The 17,807-nt window shown below is 50.3% G+C and overlaps 1 protein-coding gene across 1 annotated transcript in view; it reads right to left on the bottom strand.

Annotated features, from left to right (window-relative positions):
• Nucleotides 1-6,052: 6,052 nt before the first annotated feature.
• Nucleotides 6,053-17,807, bottom strand: part of CACNG2 (calcium voltage-gated channel auxiliary subunit gamma 2) — a 51,145-nt gene continuing 39,390 nt past the window's right edge. Inside the window, 6 exon segments of the mRNA XM_032689541.1 lie at nt 6,053-6,417; nt 6,420-6,629; nt 6,632-6,643; nt 7,117-7,158; nt 7,161-7,256; nt 10,797-10,880. Of these exon segments, the coding sequence (XP_032545432.1) occupies nt 6,110-6,417; nt 6,420-6,629; nt 6,632-6,643; nt 7,117-7,158; nt 7,161-7,256; nt 10,797-10,880 (752 nt within the window). The 3' untranslated portion in view covers nt 6,053-6,109.

Here is a 17,807-nt window from a genome sequence, read left to right as displayed (position 1 = left end):
GGATACTTCCATTCAGATAGCCTGTCTTTGCCATCCTTGCTCACCTAGCAGCTTTCGTTATGTTGACTGTACCTCTTCACAGACACCCTTTCTTCATTAGCTCTCATTTTCAAACCTTTCTCTGTCCTTGGCCTCAGTGCTTGGCTTCGAAAAGGTAAGATATGGGGCTGTCTTCTTTCCTCATGGCAGTCCTCACACACAAGCAAGACAGCAGGCTTCTGTGTCTGACGCTTGGCCTCTCTCTGTAGTCATCTGGCACTAAAAATTATCTGCAGAGAAAAATACTGGGCTCCATACCTGGGTCTTATATCCTCCTCACCAAACCATAATTGCTATTACCACTCCTAGGTGTTTAAAACCATTTCAATGATGCTGTTAAATGCCCACGTTAATTTAATAGCCAAGTATCTGGGTTTCCCCCACAGAGGAGCTCTCAGAGCATCTCCCACAAAAGCAAAACCCAGCCAGCCCTGGATGTGGTCCATAAGAGAGAGGCAGCAGAGGAGTGGCAAGCACATGTTGACAGCAGACCCACACATGTGAGGACCTGGACATTATTAAGTAGCAAGTGCTCCCTTGTCCCATACCATTCCCCAAAGGATCCCCCTCTTCAAGCCATGCTCTGCCTCTGTGTGATGAAGACCCAGCATGCCTGCCGGTGCAGGCCAGCATCCCTTGGGGACTGCCTGCCCTCTCAGATCTTTTGCCAGAGACATCCTTGCAGATTGCTCTGAGTAGGGCTGCACTCTTCCTGGCAGATACCCTGCCTGCCTTCTACCCATCCCTTGCCAGTATTTCTGAGCATGTCCTCAGATTTGGAGTGGAACTGTCAGAAAGCAGCCCCATGCAGGGCAGGCACTGCATTCCTCTGGTACCTGAAAGCAGGGAATGACCATTGGCCCCAAATAGGTCCTGAGGCTGGAGTCTGATGGGGACGTAGCTGAAAGGCATCAGACTGGACTTTGCTTGCTCCACCTCCACTCCTGCTGTCCTGCAAGGGGCCTGCTGTCTGTTCTCCCCTGCTGCTGGGGCTTGGGACTGGGGCAGGAACTTTTCCAACACAAATATTTTAACTGACCTCTCAGTCATGATCTCTGGCATCCACAGGACCTCAGTGGCTCAGTGCTGTGGAGGAGAAGATCCTGATGCCCTGCTAACCTCTGGCATACCAGAGCACACAGTCAGAGCCTGCCAGAGCACACCTTCCACTGAGAGAGGCAAGCAAGTGACATGGGGAGCACTGAGACCTAGGGGGAGCACAGGATAACATTTTAGGGTCTCTCACCTACCCAATGCTTAATGTGCTTTGGAAGAGATGGGGAATGAGGGCTTCTGCCCACGTGCAAGTTGTTTGCTTTCAATGTTGCCCCTCTAAGACATCACTTAATATGACATTAATTAGTGTTTGCAAAGTGCTTTGAACATGAAAAGGGCTGTATAAGTGCTGAATATTAGTATTAATTATTATGGCATGGAGGCTGGCCCTGTCTGAGGAGCATTCCCTACACCTAATTTCAGGCTGGTGCTGTTTCCCTGCCTCTCCTACTCTGTTGCCTCATCCACAAAAGCCAGATAGAGAAGGGCAGAAGCATCTGTACAGTACGAGGAAGGAACCCCTCATGGAGTGGTGCAGGAGGACTGAGCCATGCACTCCCTTCACACCAGGCAGGACATTGTGTGGGAAATGTAGCCACATCTCTGCACTGCCCCGCTGTCATGAGGGAGGGTGAGCGAGCACCCTCTTGGCCCAGGCTCTGCAGCAGGCAAGGATTGGAAACATCACAGGGAGGATGGAGAAGATGCAGGGAGATTCCTCCAGCTCATCCTACCCATGCCTGAGTGGAAGCACCCAGCACTGGTGGAGGTTTCAGACCCAGGCAAGGGGATGAGGAGGGGGGTGAGAAGGTTTTGGGGTCTCTGAGCTAGATGCGGTAGGAGGGCGGCTGCATCCTAGACGTGCACGTGGCAGGGCTGGGAGCTCCCTGACGTCCCCCAGACAGGAACCTGGCCTGCTTTGCTGCCTCTCCCCTCCTTGTGCCCTCCTTCTTGGTGAGGTTGCTCGTGGGAAGGGTCCCTGGAGGAGGAGCAGAAGTGGGTCGTTGGGTTGCCCCAATTACCTTGGCAGTGAAGTGTCCTGCCAGCTGGCCCATGAAATGTACAGGTTAGGTGCTACCAGGGACCCAGAGAAGAATGGTGAGCTGGGAGAGGTTGTCCTGGAGAGGTCCAGGGAGGGCCAGAGTGGGGACCCACATGTGCTGGCCAGTGGATACAGATGCTGAGCACCGGTATCAACCTGTGTGAGGTGCATTGGGTGGTGGATAGGACCGTGGTGCTGTGATTGCACTGCAACACCTCAGTGTCTGATGGGACACCTGGAGCCACATGTGCCTTCACCCTGCTGCCCCCCTGCTGCTGACAAATTAACTCCCCTGGTCCCACCTCCTCATTCAGCCCGTGATCTTACTTGCCTACCATGGGTCAGACCCTGGCCACACTTCAGAGAACCTTTGTCACTCAGGTGGCTGTCCTTCTGTGTCAGCCCTCTGAGTTAGTGGTCACAGAGTCTAATGGGGATTCCGGTCTGCTTCAGAAGGCCACGGAGGGTCTCATGCAAGTGAGAGCCCAGTGAAGGGTGAGGGGATCTCAGCTGGTTGGTGGCACCCCTGGTGCTGATGGTGAGCGAGAGGTGAGGGGACATACCAGGAACCTAGTCCCTTTTGTGGGGATCTCACCTCCCTGTGCTGCTGCCACCTCACCCATTTCTGGGTCTGCACCTCCAACTGTAAGTAATCCCTGGGCTCCTACGCTGAGCATTTCTACAAGACAGCCACTTCCCAGCTACTGAGGACATTGCCAGAAATCCCATGAAACCTCAAAACAATGCTAGGCTCACTTTCTTTTTCCTTTTTGAGCCCTCCAGCCTGTGTGAATTCTCAGCTTGCTGGTAATTCTTGGCTTGCTGCCATAGATCCACTGTCTTCCAGTGGGAGTTGGGGCATCAGCCCTTGTGGTATCTCCACCCTGAGAAGAATGGAACAGGAGGGTAGATACTGGAAGCTAAACAGGGGCTGGAGCAGATGTTTTGGAGGGCAGCAGGGAAAGACCACATGTGTGACTTGAGTTTACTCACACTTACTTCAAAAAACGTTGTGGCAAAGCCCTCTCCTCTTGCTTTGCGCATTCTCCTTGTATCTGGAAGGCCATCTTGAAGCAAGACTATCCACTGAATTGCCAATGAGGACAAAATTATCCACAATGGCTGATTTTCTCAGCTTGGTTTTGAAGTACTCTTCTGGCACAGTGAGACAATAATGCCCCCAATAAATTCACGTAAACGAGGACCAAGTTATAAAAAAAAAAATCTTTATTTCATGTACCAGGATTTTTTTTTTGTTATTTTCTCTTTTTTAAAATTTTTTTTCTTTTAACAGTCTGAAAAAACCACGAGATAAAGAAAATGGAGGTTGGTTTCTTGTACTGTTTGAGCTGGACATGAGCAACATCCTGGGGAAAAATCTTCCCCTCCAGCTCCTACCTCCTGCACACGCTCTTCCGGCACACTCCCTCACTCTCTCTTTCCCGTCTGGCCCTGGGGGTGTACTCAGCCCTGTGAATGCTCCCCAGCTCCATACAGTGTTGGGTGGGTGAGGGTTGCTGGGGATGGAAACCTCAATGGAAACCCCAACGCTGCCTTCCCTCTACACTGGGTTCTGGGGAACTGGCTTTAACTTATTCCATGGGGGGCATTGGAGGGGGTGGGATGTCCCCTCTGAGTTTTTTTTAAAGGATTGGAGGGCCATGGGATGGGGATGTCAGTGGTGTGGGTGTGGGGTCTGAACACCCAGCCAAGGGGCTCCCATCCACCTCTTGCCCTGTAATGCTGTTTTTGGGGGTGATCCTGTCTGCTGCTGCCCCCTGCCATAGCCCAGAGCAGGGAAGGAGAGTTAAAGTATCAGTGGTCGGTGGGAAACGGGAAGATCTGACTGCTTTAAAGCAGAAACCCCACTGGGATCTGAAGCGGAGGACTTGTGCAGCTCCTAAAAGTGGAGCAGCAGGAATGGGGACGGAAAAAAGTCGAAAAGTGGGTCTGAGTTGCCGAAGGGCTCGGCGGCCCCATCCTGCAATCCTTGGCTTTGTGCCTGCCCATAGCACTGCCACTTTTGGGTAGCAGCCCTAAAGGGGGCCTGTCCTTGCTCTGAGCTGGCCAGTTGTCTCAGGGGGTGTCAGCTCTCCCCTGCTGCCACCTCCTCTCCTACCTCTGTCAGCCGTGACTATTGTGGGGGGCGCTGGATTAAAAGCTGGCACCCCTGTGCCCTGTTCCCCCATCATGGCAGGGATGGAAGGGGCGGCAGCCAGGCCAAAGATCCCAGGGCGAATAGTGGGGAGCCAGTTTGCCTTGCTGCTGTGGGGGAGACCATGGGCAGCCATGGACCATCAGGAGAGGGGTTGGGGAGAACGACAAAACCCAGCAGGCACGGAAACACCGATGGCTCCACACCTCTCCCTGGCATGGAGGCTGGGACGTGGGGGGCTCAGGCCTGGAGCAGGGCACTCTCTGGGATGGAGACTGGGGAGGCTACATGAATCAAGGCCAAGCAGCCTGCAGCTGACATTGGCTCAGGGTCGGCTGGCTTTGCCCAGGGGAGGACAGGAGCTATTTCAAGGGTCTGCTGGGTGGGCCTCACCACATCCCCACATGGCTGCAGCCATGGTGGGACGTAAAGGGGATCTGGAAAGATTTGGGCAGTGCTAGCCACCCTGGGGAGCCTCTGAGCATTCACAGGAGAGCACGTGCACACCAGGGCATGAGTGTGTGAGCATGGGCACACGTGTGTAAGTGCTGCTCCCCCCCCCCCGGCATCCCATGGTGGTCCCCCCAGCATCAACATCCTGAAGGGATGGGAGCCCTGGTTCCCATCCACCAGCCCCCCCCCCTACCTGTGCCTCCCACACAGCTCCTCATTACCTCTTTTCCTTTTTTTTTTCACAAGTTTAAAGCTGAAGAAAAAAAAATGCAAAAGAAAAAATACTATCTGTTTCTTCTGCAAGTAATCCGCTTATTATATTTACATTATTTATAGCTGTTTTTTCATTAAAAAAATTGCACTTTTTTTAAGAAACCTTTTTGTCCTTTTTTTTTTTTTTTGTCTCTGTGTATGTCTTATTTACTGTGTCTGTTTGCTTTTTGCACTGTCACCATTGACCCCGGGGTCCCCAGGGCTGGGAAGTGGAGACCCCCTGGGGACACTGCGGAAAGGTGACTCAGCATCAGCTCCTGCACTCCCTAGGGGCAGGAGTCACTCTAAACCCCTACAGACCTGTGGAGGACAAGCAGATCCCCACGGATCCCAGGGGAATGATTGGATCCCCATGGATCTTGGGGGAACAGAGTGAGTCATGGTTGATTCTGGCATCCAGGATCCCCATAACTGGCCCAAGGACACCGAAGTTGTCGATGGCCGAGCCCTATGCCCTATCCCCCAAGGAGCCTGTGCTGGGTTAAAGGTAGTGGGAAACAAACGATAAATTAAAGAATAAACCCCCAAAATTAAAAAGCTGCCTCCTCCTCCTCTTCCTCCCACTTGATTTATTGTCATTTTGTTATTTCTTGGTTCCCTTTTATTTTTTTAATCTGTTTTTATTAAATGTTTAAAATAATGGTACATGGGAAATCATGCATTTTCTTTAAATTTATTTCTATTTTTTAAATCTCTTCTCTCAGTTTAAAGTTTTTCTTTTTTTTTTTTTTCCTTTTTTCTTTTGCTTTTTTTTAAGAATTTTTTTCACTGTTGTCTCTTTCCTCATGTTTCCTTTTCATTTGTCTGGTTTTTTGTTCACATCGCTTGTTTGTCTGCTTGTCTGCTTGTTCGTTCGTTGTTTTTTTTATTTTTTTGTCAGTTTTTGTTTGCTTTTGTTGTTTTTTTTCTGGATTTTTTTTATTATTTTTTTTTTTTGCATTGGGAAGGTCCCCACCCCACCAGGGGCGCTTCCACCTCCCTCCTTCCCACACACGCTGCTGCCCCCTGCCCCTTTCCACCCTCCCCACCCTGCAGCCCACCCCATCTCCTCCTGCCCATTCCTGCCCCATTTTCAGCTCCTGGCGACGGCTTCATACCGGGGTGGTCCGGCGGTTGGCTGTGTTGGTGTGGATAGAGTCCTTGTTCTCTTTCTGGATACAGTTGTGAACCTGGAGGAAACTGTTATCCCTGTCAGAGTTGTAGGTGGCGGTGGGGGTGGTGCTTGCCTTCAGCGGGTCCCTGGTGAGGGTGTACATCGAGATCTCTGTTGATGGGAGGGTGTTGAACCCTTTGATCCCGACGGGAGAGGCATCCCTGGAGTGTGAAGGCTCGGTGGAGCGGGAGCTGGAGCGACTGCGTCTCTGATAGCGGTACCGGTAGCTGGGGATGCGGGTGATGCGGAGGACTGGAGGTAGTCCGTGGCACGAGCATTGGCGCGCAGCTGTTTGTGCCGGTCTATGAACATGTGGACAGCCAGCACTCCCACCAGCTCGGCTATAATGAAGGACAGGGCCCCAAAATAGAAGGACAGCCGTAGGAGTAGCTGTTCTTCTTGGAGGTCACTCTTGGAGGGGTCTCCAGCGTTGGCTGATATGTATACAATGATGCCATTATATTACTCAAACCTGCAGGGGAGAGAGAATGAGATGCCAGGAGGGTCACACAGGGCAGTGGGTGGAGGCATGGGTTGAATCCCTGCTCCTGAGAGGCAGGGATGAGGGCCCCAGTCACCCATCCCCTCCCGGGAGGCAGCTTTCCTTGGGAAAGTCAGGCAAAACTCTCCTCATGTGCCTGCCGCATCCCTGGACTGCACTCCCGGCTGGTCCCTGAGAGATGTCAGATGTAGGGAAACACACCCTCCATCAGCTCCCAACAGTTGGAAAGCCCCTGCCTGCAGGGCACTGCTGCCTGCCTCTGCCAGGCGAGCAGGTGGGTGGAGAGGCATCCTTGGGAGGCTGCTTTCACCCTGAATAAGGTTCATCAGGGCTGGGAAATACACCACTTCTGCCTAGGCAACTGTACTCCGGGGATACCCCAGCTGGCAGCCCCCCATTCCCTGGAGCCCACCTCTAGGCATTCAGCCTGTGCATCCCTTTACCTGCAGACACGAAGAAGATGCCGGCACTAAGGATGATGTTTGTCGGGTTTTGTAGAACTCGCTGGCTGCAATGCAGAGTCCACCCATGAAAAGCAGAATCACACTCAGGATCGGGAAAATACTAGAGGCTCTAACAGCCCCTGCAGAGGAGAGAGGGAGGAGGGGAGGGGCAGAAAGAACAGGAATATGTTTTGTGAGTGGGGGTGAAGAGACAGAGGGCAATGTGCAGTAGAGGAGTAATTTAAGGAGAGATGAAGGCATGAGGGACAGAGGGAGGGAGAGAAACAAAGTGTGTCAGAAAAAGAGAGTGGTCCACAGCAACTTTCCCCTGCCCAGCCACTGCTGCTGCTGTGAAGCCAGTGGCCTGGCACGGGGAGGCAGAGGGGCTGTGAGACTGGTGGCTGACTGGGAGCCCAACTGTGCTGTCTATTCCCCTTCACCTGTCTTTTCCTCTGCTTTTGAGGGGACTGGAGGGGAAGCCCAGGCACCATTCAGCTTCTATTCCTGCGGGGCGCTGCTGCTCGAGCCTGGTCTTCAAAGAACAGCAACCCAAATGCTTCCTGCAGAGCTGCTCAATCTCAAATCCTCCTGAAAGGGCATGAGCATCTCAAGGAGAGGGTTTTTTTTCAGTGCTGAGGAGCTCCTGGTGCTGTACACTGCTCTGCAGCTGCAGAGAGGACTGAAAAGCGAAAGTCCCAGCCCCGTGCACTGAAACGCGAGGCTTATCCTAGTGATTAAATGACTGGGATCCTTCCAGAGGGCAGTGATGGGTTTGGATGTGCCAGCTCCCCACACGCACACTCTCCATCGGTCGATACGGGAAGAGCTCAGCCAGCAGAGGGCAATGGCATAGATGCATGATATTCTCATATGTGCATGCAAAACATACCCCAAAGCTTCTGGGGGCCTCACTCATATTCACGCAGTGAAAGGCCAGACTGTGTGTACGCACACCCCCCCACACACATGCACGCATGCACACACTGCTCGTGGGCAGTTCAGGGGGAGCCAATGGTCTGCTGGAGTTTGTGTTGTGAATATTCGTGTTTTTTTTAACTAGGAAGGCCTTCTCTCCTCCCTTCATAGGAAAAATAAACTGTTAAAGTGTGAAATGAAGCCTTGCTTGATAAAGGAAGGTATCAGACGGCTGGTGCAATTCTGCTTGTGGAGCAAAGATCTGTAAAGGGGGATGAAAGCTAATCCTTCCTTGCCTGCAAGAATGAACCCTACTGAAGCAAATGCAGGACTTTTTCCTAAGGGGACAGAGACCATGCTTCAAAAACCCTGTTGGCTCTGGATCCTACCAGGCCAAGCAATTGGCTCTTTGAGGGGGGCCTAGCCCACTCCCGTGCATGGGGAATGCAGAAGGCAGGGAGAAACCTCTCTTGTCTGGCTGTGTGTCAGGGAACAGGATAGCAGTAATACCATTTTAACAGCTTCTGGAATGCAAGGTGGATTTGACAATGGGAAGCTTAAATGGCAGGAAGCTAAAATCAAGCAGACACCCACTGTTCAGAGGGTTTCTAGAGGATTGGTTGCTCAGTCCTGCAGCCTGGTCCTGACTACATCAGTTTTATCTGTCTTAATTCTAAAATTCACCTTTGTTGAGAGAACACAAGGTTGCCGACTGACATGGGGAGCTGCGGGTGTTATATGACAGGGGAGAACAGAAGCCTTACTCAGCCCCTCAGGAGAGGGGCCAGTAAGAGAGGGGCACAATCTCCTCCAGTCTTCCTGGTCCAGAGCCTGTAGCCTAAAGAGAAGGGATAATGGTCTCTCATATCATCTGTGTCTTCTAGCGAAGAAATGCAGAGATGCTTCGCTTCCTCTCTGACAACAGGCGTTTGATTTCAAAAAGCCCAAGAACCTTATGTGGATGGCTGGCAGAAGTAAAGTCTAAGCCCTTCTAGCCAGACCATGGACACCACCCCGTAATTGTCCTCGTCCCTGAATGAGGGAACTGCCTAGTCTGTTATTGTTCCTGCCAGTGCCACCAGGCATTGCCCATGCAGAGCACCCTGGGACTTTGGTTTGGCAGAAGTTCTGGGAAGAAGCTGTTCAGTGGGGTCCTTCTCCAGGCAGGTCTAAGCCAGAAGAAATCCCACTTCCTGCAGGAATGACCCAAGTAGTCTCCTTTATTGACTTGCCAAATCCCTCTTTGAACCTGGTTCTTTCTGAAGAGGGCTCTACCCTGGGGACAATGTCAGGTCCTGACGCTGGGCCAATTTTTGTCTTCAGATCTTGTTCCCTCCGAGGGAACAGACCCATCCTTCTTGAGATTTTGGCTCCTTCCCCCAACTCTTTTTTTTGAAGTGCAGCTGATGCTGCAAGCACCTTCCTCACTCCCAAACAGCTCTGCAGGGGCTGGTTTGCCCTCAGAGGCAGCCTGCACAGTAGCTGTGCCAAACTGGATCAAACGCCTGTCTTCAGCTCTGCCGTTCAGGGCCGTGCAGCAATTAAGAGACCATGCCGCAGAAAGGCAGCTGAAAGAAGCAATCTCCCTGTGTTATTTACAGTTTACAGTGGATGGAGAACTGTTTGAGAAACCAAGAGAAGCAGCATAAATCTGCCTCTTTTCACATACAAATGAGCCTCACAGATACTCTAAATTATCTCTATCTCTCTCTCTCTCCTCGCCGCAGGGCTGGGTCTCCACCTGGCTTGGAGCACGCCCAGATGACAAGGAGCTATTCTGAAAGACTCCTGGTCTTTGGAAGCTTTTGATGCTTAACCTTGGGAGGTCAAAAACACTTATCTCAGATTTCTGAAGAAAGAAGTTCTTATGGTGTCAAAAGATGCTGGGCTTTGGAGAGAGGGCAGGATAGCAAGGGGGGAGGAGGAGTGTTCCTGTTCAGCTGTTCAGCTGCACTAAAGGAAGAGTAAGCTCCTGCCTTTGGGGTGGGTGGAAATGCTGGCTGGGGAGGGCAACCAGAGAGGGCAATGTTGGTGTGGATCTGCTCTGCTAGTCAGGATGCCGCTGTGCAAAGCGGTGTGAGATTCCCCACTCATAGGCTGGACTTGGAGCTCAGGCTACGTTTCCTTACAGACATGCCATATGCCTGGGATATAGCACCTCTCTCAAGGGCTCTGGGTGAGCACCAGGTCTTTCCTTCAAAGGGCTCTGACTGTCCTTATTCCTACTCCTTGCTCCCATCACTAAAATCTCTTAAACCAGCAAAGATCAGATCTGCAGCCTCTACAGGGAAGTGGTATTTGGTGAAAGGTGGAGACAGCAATAGGTGCTCCTCAGACACAATCCAGCCAATTTCTTCAGTCTGATGCCACTGGAGCATCAGATAAGGAAATATAAACTTCTCTGCTTAGGAGGACATGCACACTCACACACACATTGGCCCCGCTAGCCCAGTCTGACCTTATGCCCACTCAGCAGCTTTTCAATGGACTTGAATTCAGACTTTGAATTTATATCACAATTAATTGCTGCTAATAAAAAAAAGCCACGGATTGTTACTCTGAGTTTGAAACTTGCACTGTCTCATGGGCAGGCCCCAGGGAGGTGAGACTGAGCCACTTTTAGTGGGTGAAAAGGCTCTGGGGTCACCTCCTCTGTCCTGGTGAGCCTCACAGGTCCCAGTGTCTCCACCACCCTATCTTTAGAAAACAAAAGGCACCCGACGCTAGCACCTATGAGCCATGGCAAGAAGAGCCTGCGGACTTACGGAGGAAATATTCTGCTGTATCGGCTTCATAATCTGCATCCTCAGGGAAGTGATCGATTTGCTTACACAGACCTTTAAAATTCCCTAGAGAACAAGAAAAAAAAAGAACAAATGAGAACACCAAGCCTGCCTTGCAGGAACAGCTACCCTCTCACATCACCCTTTGTGCCCACCCTGCCTTCCTTCCAGGAAGCATACCCACTCGTGTGTAGATGCCCATTAAATGCCCAGGTCCTCTCCTTGCACACTCACACATATATCTCCTTCTTATTTACACAGGAATATGGAGTTTGCTGTCTGGATCCAGCCTGATGCCCACCTAGTCCAACACCTCCTTCCTTGATGGAGAGAGTACCAGAAGCTCTGTGACTCCTGCTGCATAGAGGGAGAGAGCACTACCCACCTCTGAGGGAGGTGGGACAGAAAAAGGAGCCAGAGTCTGAGTCATACTGCAAAGTACAAGTGTCAGGGTCCCTTCCCTGGTGTAACTGGTGTAACTGTGGGTGTTTCTGTTTCACCTGGAGTGGCCTCAGTAGATTCCAGCAGTGCTGTGTACATCAGGGTGATCTGTTTTGGGTACAAAAGTGTTTGTTTCTTTCAGCTGTGATTTTGCTGCCTTTTCATTTCGTGGGCAGCATATATCCCTTTGTTCCAGTGTGGTGGGGGAACAAAAGTTCTTAATCTACTTTCTCCATATGTATGCGTACCTTTGCCAAGCCTCCTCTTGTGTCCTGTCACAGACAAAGGCTACAAGAAGCTTGGTGCGAGTGTACATATGCAGCTCAGCAGCAAAACATCCTTTGCATTGGGGGAGCAAAATCTTCCACCAGAAGTGGGGGAAGCTGAGATGGACACACTCAGTTCCATCAGGCTGGTGTGTGTACAGGGCCTTCTGCTAGCTTTAGTCATGGGGCACCCTTTTTCACACTTTCCATTACCCCCTTCTTCTCACACTCCATGGCCAGTAAAGCCATTCCAGCAGGAAGCCAGTGACATCTTCCAAGTCTTTTGCTATCTGGGATGTCTACCAGATTCTTACTTTCATCATTCGTGTCTCCTCTTGACATCAGGTATACCACTCCAGAGAGGTACTCCTCAAGCCACATCGTGATTTTCATCATGACCACTGCTTGGTTAGTATCTCAAACGATCAGGTTGTCCATGCTTGTACGGGAGTGACCACATGAAAGGCAATTTCAGTATACTTCCTGGGGTTCCCCCAAACTTTTTCTCCTACCTTCTATTCCATTTCCCTCTGGACACTCGCACTGACTGGCCATTAACACAGAATTGATGGACACATTCTGTTCGGAAAGGAGAAATACGGTGGTCTGCATGACGCGCAGATCCCATGGGCCTCCTCACCAGAGGTCAACTACCAAAGTATCTCGGGCCGATTGATCCCTCAGCAGAAGCATTTGGAGCCTGAGTCTGGAGAATGGCAAATGCTGTGGCAACCTGGGAAAGCCTCCTGCCACCCTGATCCTGAGCCCAACTGCTGAACCAGATGGGTGTGTGCAGGGTGAGGGGAGAGTGAAGCCACCACATTTGTGATTGTTTCCTCTGGGAAGGGTTGCTGGTGAGCAACCCAGAGCTCTTCCACACCAACCCTACCCAGGCTGAGACCTGCCGGCACTATGTCAGGTCCCCAGATCATACCTTGGAAGTTTTATTCTGGATGAATTTGGATGGTCTTTCAGCTATTTGTGAATGGCTGGAAGAAGGACCAAGCTCAAAGGATTTCCCCTGAGTTTCTTTTTGAGGCCAAGCCTGGCTGGATCAATGTTTGGGATGCTTTGGGAGGCAGTGCTGAGCAAATAGTTGTAGCAGGCAGATAGGTGGGTTCCTCTAGGTCTGCCTTCAGGTTTGATTTCTTCTGCATGCAGTTGGCTTGTGTCTGATGCCTCCAAGGTACCTATCACCTTTAACTACTAATTCAAAGAGCTTCTGTGAAGAGGCTAGAGACAGCAGAGAGGACTATGTGTGTGCATTAAGAGGTAAGCAGTAGGAGAAGAAAGTAGGAACAGTGCCTCTCTGTGTACCTCTGACGTGCTATTCCGACATTGAATCTGTGAGTTATGAAATAAGGCTATTAATCACTCATCCCCAATCCAGTTATCTCATTCAAGAAGTGTCTACTTCTCAACCGTGGCTCTTCTGGAAGGAAAGTTTCATAGCCGAGCAAATTCCCTTGGCACACTCCCACCCTGCTACTTGCCCACTAAAATACCTGTGAGGCAGGCAGATACAGCATGAAGGGGGTCCTTTCCCTAGCTTGCCTCTGACTGCCTGGGGTCATCTGCCTGTGGCAGATGTTCGTCATTCTGGTCCTTTGGCTGTGGTCACTGCTGTACAGTGCACGTGAACACTAGCACCCTTTGGGGCACTGGGGAGGTCTCCAGCCTCAGATTTCAGCTCCTTGCCCACCAGATCCCAAACACTGAGTTCCTCCTGCCCATATATGCTGAGAGAGCAGGCAGAGCCTGCATGCATCTCCCAGGTGATGCTCCCAGCACACAGCTGGAGCCTCTTGATTGGAATCAGTCAGGGAGGGAAGAGGCAGTGAATCTGGAAACCCCCTCACTGTGTGCCATCCTTTCCCTGCTTCCTTTTTTCTCCCTCTTCCCTGCTCTGTTTCATGCTGAATTTGAGCCTGATTAATTCCTATGTAAAGAATCAAGCTGCTTGGGGAAGATGCTGCATCTTGTGCAGGTTGTCTTTTATATGGACTTGCGTGGGATAATCAGTTAGAGGTTCAGCTGCCTAGGCAGGGTGAGGGGACATGCAGGCTCCTCAAAAATCTGCTCCGGTGCTGAGTGTCTCAAAGGCTTTGCTGACCTGGCTCAGCAAGGTGCTTGGCCACTGGGGTGTTCAGCCTTGGCTTGTTTAAAATGCTATGACATTGTGGAGCTGCTCTTCTCCACAGGCTGATATGCTGTACCAGGTTGATCCCCCTCCCTGGCTCAACCCTGCTGGGGTTCATGAAGGCAGTGTTGGTCCCACTTTAGCCCCTGCTTTGTCTGTGCTCAGCACAGAGCGCCGTGGCTCTGGATGCTATTTGCCTGTGTTACCACACCCTCTCCTCCAATGCCTCCTAGCTCCTCTGGGCGATGGATGGGGAACGGATGCAGAATTTAGGTCATTAATGCGCTAACTGGGAATATAAGAGAACAAGATTCAGTTTTTGCTCTGCCACAGGCATGCTGTTAAAACCACTTCTCTCTGCCTCAGAGTCCCACCCTGCAAAATGGGGGTGACAGCACTCCTCTGCCTTGTGCTGTACGGGGACGCGTTAAAGAGGGCATGGTGTGGGTGCGCTGGTGCCGGCGGCTGTGCGAGTGCACAGAGTAGGTGAGTGACGGATGGCAGCGGTTCAGAAACCCGCTCTGTGTGGGGAAGGCCTTGATGTCACTTCTTGCGCCAAGGTCACTCGGCAATTCTCTGACGGACATCTGTGGCCTGCTGAGATGGTGCAGCAGCCTCCCTGGCACCTGTGCTGGTAGAAACGGGGAGGGGAGATGGAGCAGCTCAGCAGTGCTGCTGAGGTCTGACACAACAGCCTTTTGCTGTGCTGCACGTGTGGTTTGTGGAGGGAGGGTAAGAGCTGTATGCCACCCTACAGTTATTACTCCTGAACGCCTAAGCAAGAACAAATCATTATTTGGGAGGGCATGTAGGGCTCTGAGAGCCCCCCAAGGGAGTAAGAGCAACATCTCCTCTGTACTTTGCCCTCCCCATTCTTCCCAACTTAAGGTATTTCATGCTGTGACCCTTGAAACAGGCATGTGCTGAGCTTTCTAGCTTTTCCCGTGCTTCTCTCTGAGAAACTTAAGCCACATGCTTCCACCTCCTCCCTATAGCTCCTCCACTGCTGTTCAGGCTCTCCTCTCATCCTTTCTCATGCTCACCCACCAGATCTTCCTCCTGTTTCTCAGTCTCTCTCATTCTTTACTGCCACCTCCCTCTACTTCATGTATCAGTGTAGACAAACTCCGAACAGGGTTGTCCATACCCTGGTTTGGGGTGTGCAGGCTGCAAAGGAGGTGGGGAGGAGCACTGTCTTGTTTCAGGACAGAAGGGATGCCCAGGTCCATGGAAAATCCCCTGTAAGCAGTCCCCATATCCCCTGGGGATTACTGGGAGTCTTTAGACAAGATCACCACCATTTGCTTGTTACCTTCCCAAACTTGGAAAACACAGTCTGGATGAGCTAGGACTGGGGCAACAGGCACCTCCCCAGTGCCTGGACTAGGACAGAAGTTGCTCAGTCAGGTCATTAAGAGCAGAGACAACCTACCATACTGTCAAGATGGACTGAATGTCTAAGATGCATGACATAAAATGTCAACTGCACCTTCATCCTTTAGAGAGACCTCTTCCAGTGCGGCCAGGTCATTATTTGGGTACATGCTGTCTATCCAGGACAGCTGGCAGCCATCAGCTCTGCTGCAGCGAGACTCAGACCAAGTTACCCCCGATGAGAACCTGGCTCAGTATTGTTGGTGATGTGGTTTATTTTTGTGCCGCTTTGTGCAGCCCTGTCTCTTTCAGAAGTCTCGCTTGCCTGCAGAGTGCAATCCATTGCAAGATAGTAAGTTCCAAAGAATGAAAAGCTACTCCCTTCCTGCAGGGTAGGAACACTTTTAAATGGTCAGGACCATACATCTGAAAACTGGGAGCCAGAGGCAGAGGCAAAGACATCCAAAAGGAGAGAAGCAGACAAAGAGGGATAAGAACAGAAAGACCTGTTTTCCCAGAATGATTTGTGATATTTCCATTTATGGAGAAAAGCAATCCACTGAAAGCTTTTCTTCAGTATCACTCTCTAATTTAGCAGAGGTTTTGGCATGATAGCTTCTAGAGAAATAAATAAAGGGGACTGGATATAGCTGTTGCCTCTAAAAGCTGAGAAAGATGGCTTGGTGTTGGCCAAAGATTCAGTGTCTGTTTCCATCACACACTCCCTTTATCATTTTAGGCAAGCCACTTAACCCCCCTCTTCTTTCACTCGAAATGGTAATAATGGTGTTTCCCTGCCTCAGGGAAATAGCCTGAGGATATTTATATTAAACATATGAAAGTGAACAGACACTGGATCGTTTGGGCCAGATAATTGTCCCCACTGTCTAGGTCAAGTGTAACATGCTGATTTTTGATGTAACATGCTTATTTTTGATGCGACCTTCTCCCTACGTGAAGGCTGTGCACAAGTTCTTAGAAGTTCCCACTTGTGATTCCTACCTTAGGAGTAAACTTTGTCGCAGATTGAACTATATTTGATATCTACCCATGAAAGATATATGAGAAATGGCAGGTAGTCAGCCACAAGCACAAACATTTCTTTCTGCTCCGTGACTCTGTTTCTGAGCAGAGTCCGTTTGGTACCAGGTGGTGAAGTGGGGCTCAGAGCCAGCCTCTGGGCTACAAATTCCACAGCTATGTAGCAAACTGCTGGCATGTCTTCCTTACGTGCATTGGCAAAAGGCTTCCAAACCAGGAGAGGAGGTCTGGCATGCCTGTCAAAAACTGACATTGGTGACACTGAGTTGTTAATGCCCAACTTGACATGACTGTAAGAGGAAGGAATGAGGTTTCATGAAGTGCAGAAGAAAGCACAGGAAAAGCCCTTTGAAGGCACTTTGATTGCTCTTCTCCCTCCCAAGAAAGAAACACTCGAGAGCACTCATCGTTTTGGGGGATTTGGAGCTGATGAAAAGCACAGTGGCAGGGAGCACAGACAGTGCTCGCAGGCATCTGCCTTTACCCACCTGTGCTGACGTGCCCAAAAGAAGGACTGGTCCTTCAGAAGAGCTCATTATCCCTCTTGGGAAATTTCTCTATAGACAGCATCTTACAAAAATGAGGCCATCTCTTCACATGCCTCAGTACACAGGTTACAGTGTGTAGGGTTAAAACAGCAAATGTAGCCACTGTGCTCAAGGCATGGTCATTCTGGGGCTTGAGCTGGTTCTGCTCTTACAGCTCTGACCCTGCACAGCAGCAGGAGATGCTGTGCTAGTGGCAGTACTTTTTGACCCAGGTGGATAATTTTAAGACTGAAGAGTCTGAAGTCCTCATTAGGGGCATGTCCACTACAAGGTGAAGCTCAGTGGGGCAGCAAATGGGGTCTGGGGAGGTGAGCCTGGGACAATAGCAGAGATCCCATGGGAACAATGAACCATCAGAAACCTTGTCACCTTCCCATCCAAATGCAATATACCTGCTTTGATGTGGTCTTCTTCAATGCAAACGTGCAGCAGTGCATATGTTAAAAAAGCCAAACAAAACCCTAGCAACATAACCAGTGTGTTGCATATATAATTCTCTCCCTGGGGAGAGGATAAAAGAACAAACCACATGTGACTGATATCAAGCCCCATCACTTAATATGCCACTGGAAATCATTCAGATATTGTGCTGAAGAAGCCTGTAAAAGAACTGGTGCAAAATAGAAATTGATCTTATAGTTATGAAAGAATATCTACCCTGCCTACAAGGTAGAACCATTATACCAGCTCTCCTCACATTATTATTAATAATCATGTTTATTACAGCTGTTGCCAAGGATCAGATTATAAAGAGAGTTGCAGTAAAAATGGTACAAACAGTGCCTTACAGACCACTGCTGCCTTGATGAGCATGAAGAGGTTTATCACAATACATTAGCAGTGACCAAAGCTACAGCAACGAGATGGCCTGAACATACCAGTTTTGGAGAGATTAATTTAGTCAGGAGATGGTTGATACAAAGAAAAAGAAATGCAGACATAGACAGGAGAAATAAGAGGGAGAAGCCAGTATGGGATAGCACTGAGGAGGAGATGATGAGATAGAAAAAGAGTGGTATAGAAAATAGCCAGTGAGCATCAGGGAGATTAATTCCATCCAAGCTAACACCAGGCTCCTGTTCTGCCTTTTTCAACTCTTCTCACTCCTTGCAGCCATCCCTGACAATCACCCTGCAAAGGAGAGGGGGTCGATGACAGAAGAATCATGGAATCATTAAAGTTG

The sequence above is a fragment of the Chiroxiphia lanceolata genome, chromosome 5 (assembly GCF_009829145.1).
Source record: "Chiroxiphia lanceolata isolate bChiLan1 chromosome 5, bChiLan1.pri, whole genome shotgun sequence".
NCBI classification, from domain to species: domain Eukaryota; kingdom Metazoa; phylum Chordata; class Aves; order Passeriformes; family Pipridae; genus Chiroxiphia; species Chiroxiphia lanceolata.
The sequence above is the reverse complement of the archived record's forward strand: the minus strand, read 5'-3'. Positions and strand labels throughout refer to the sequence as shown.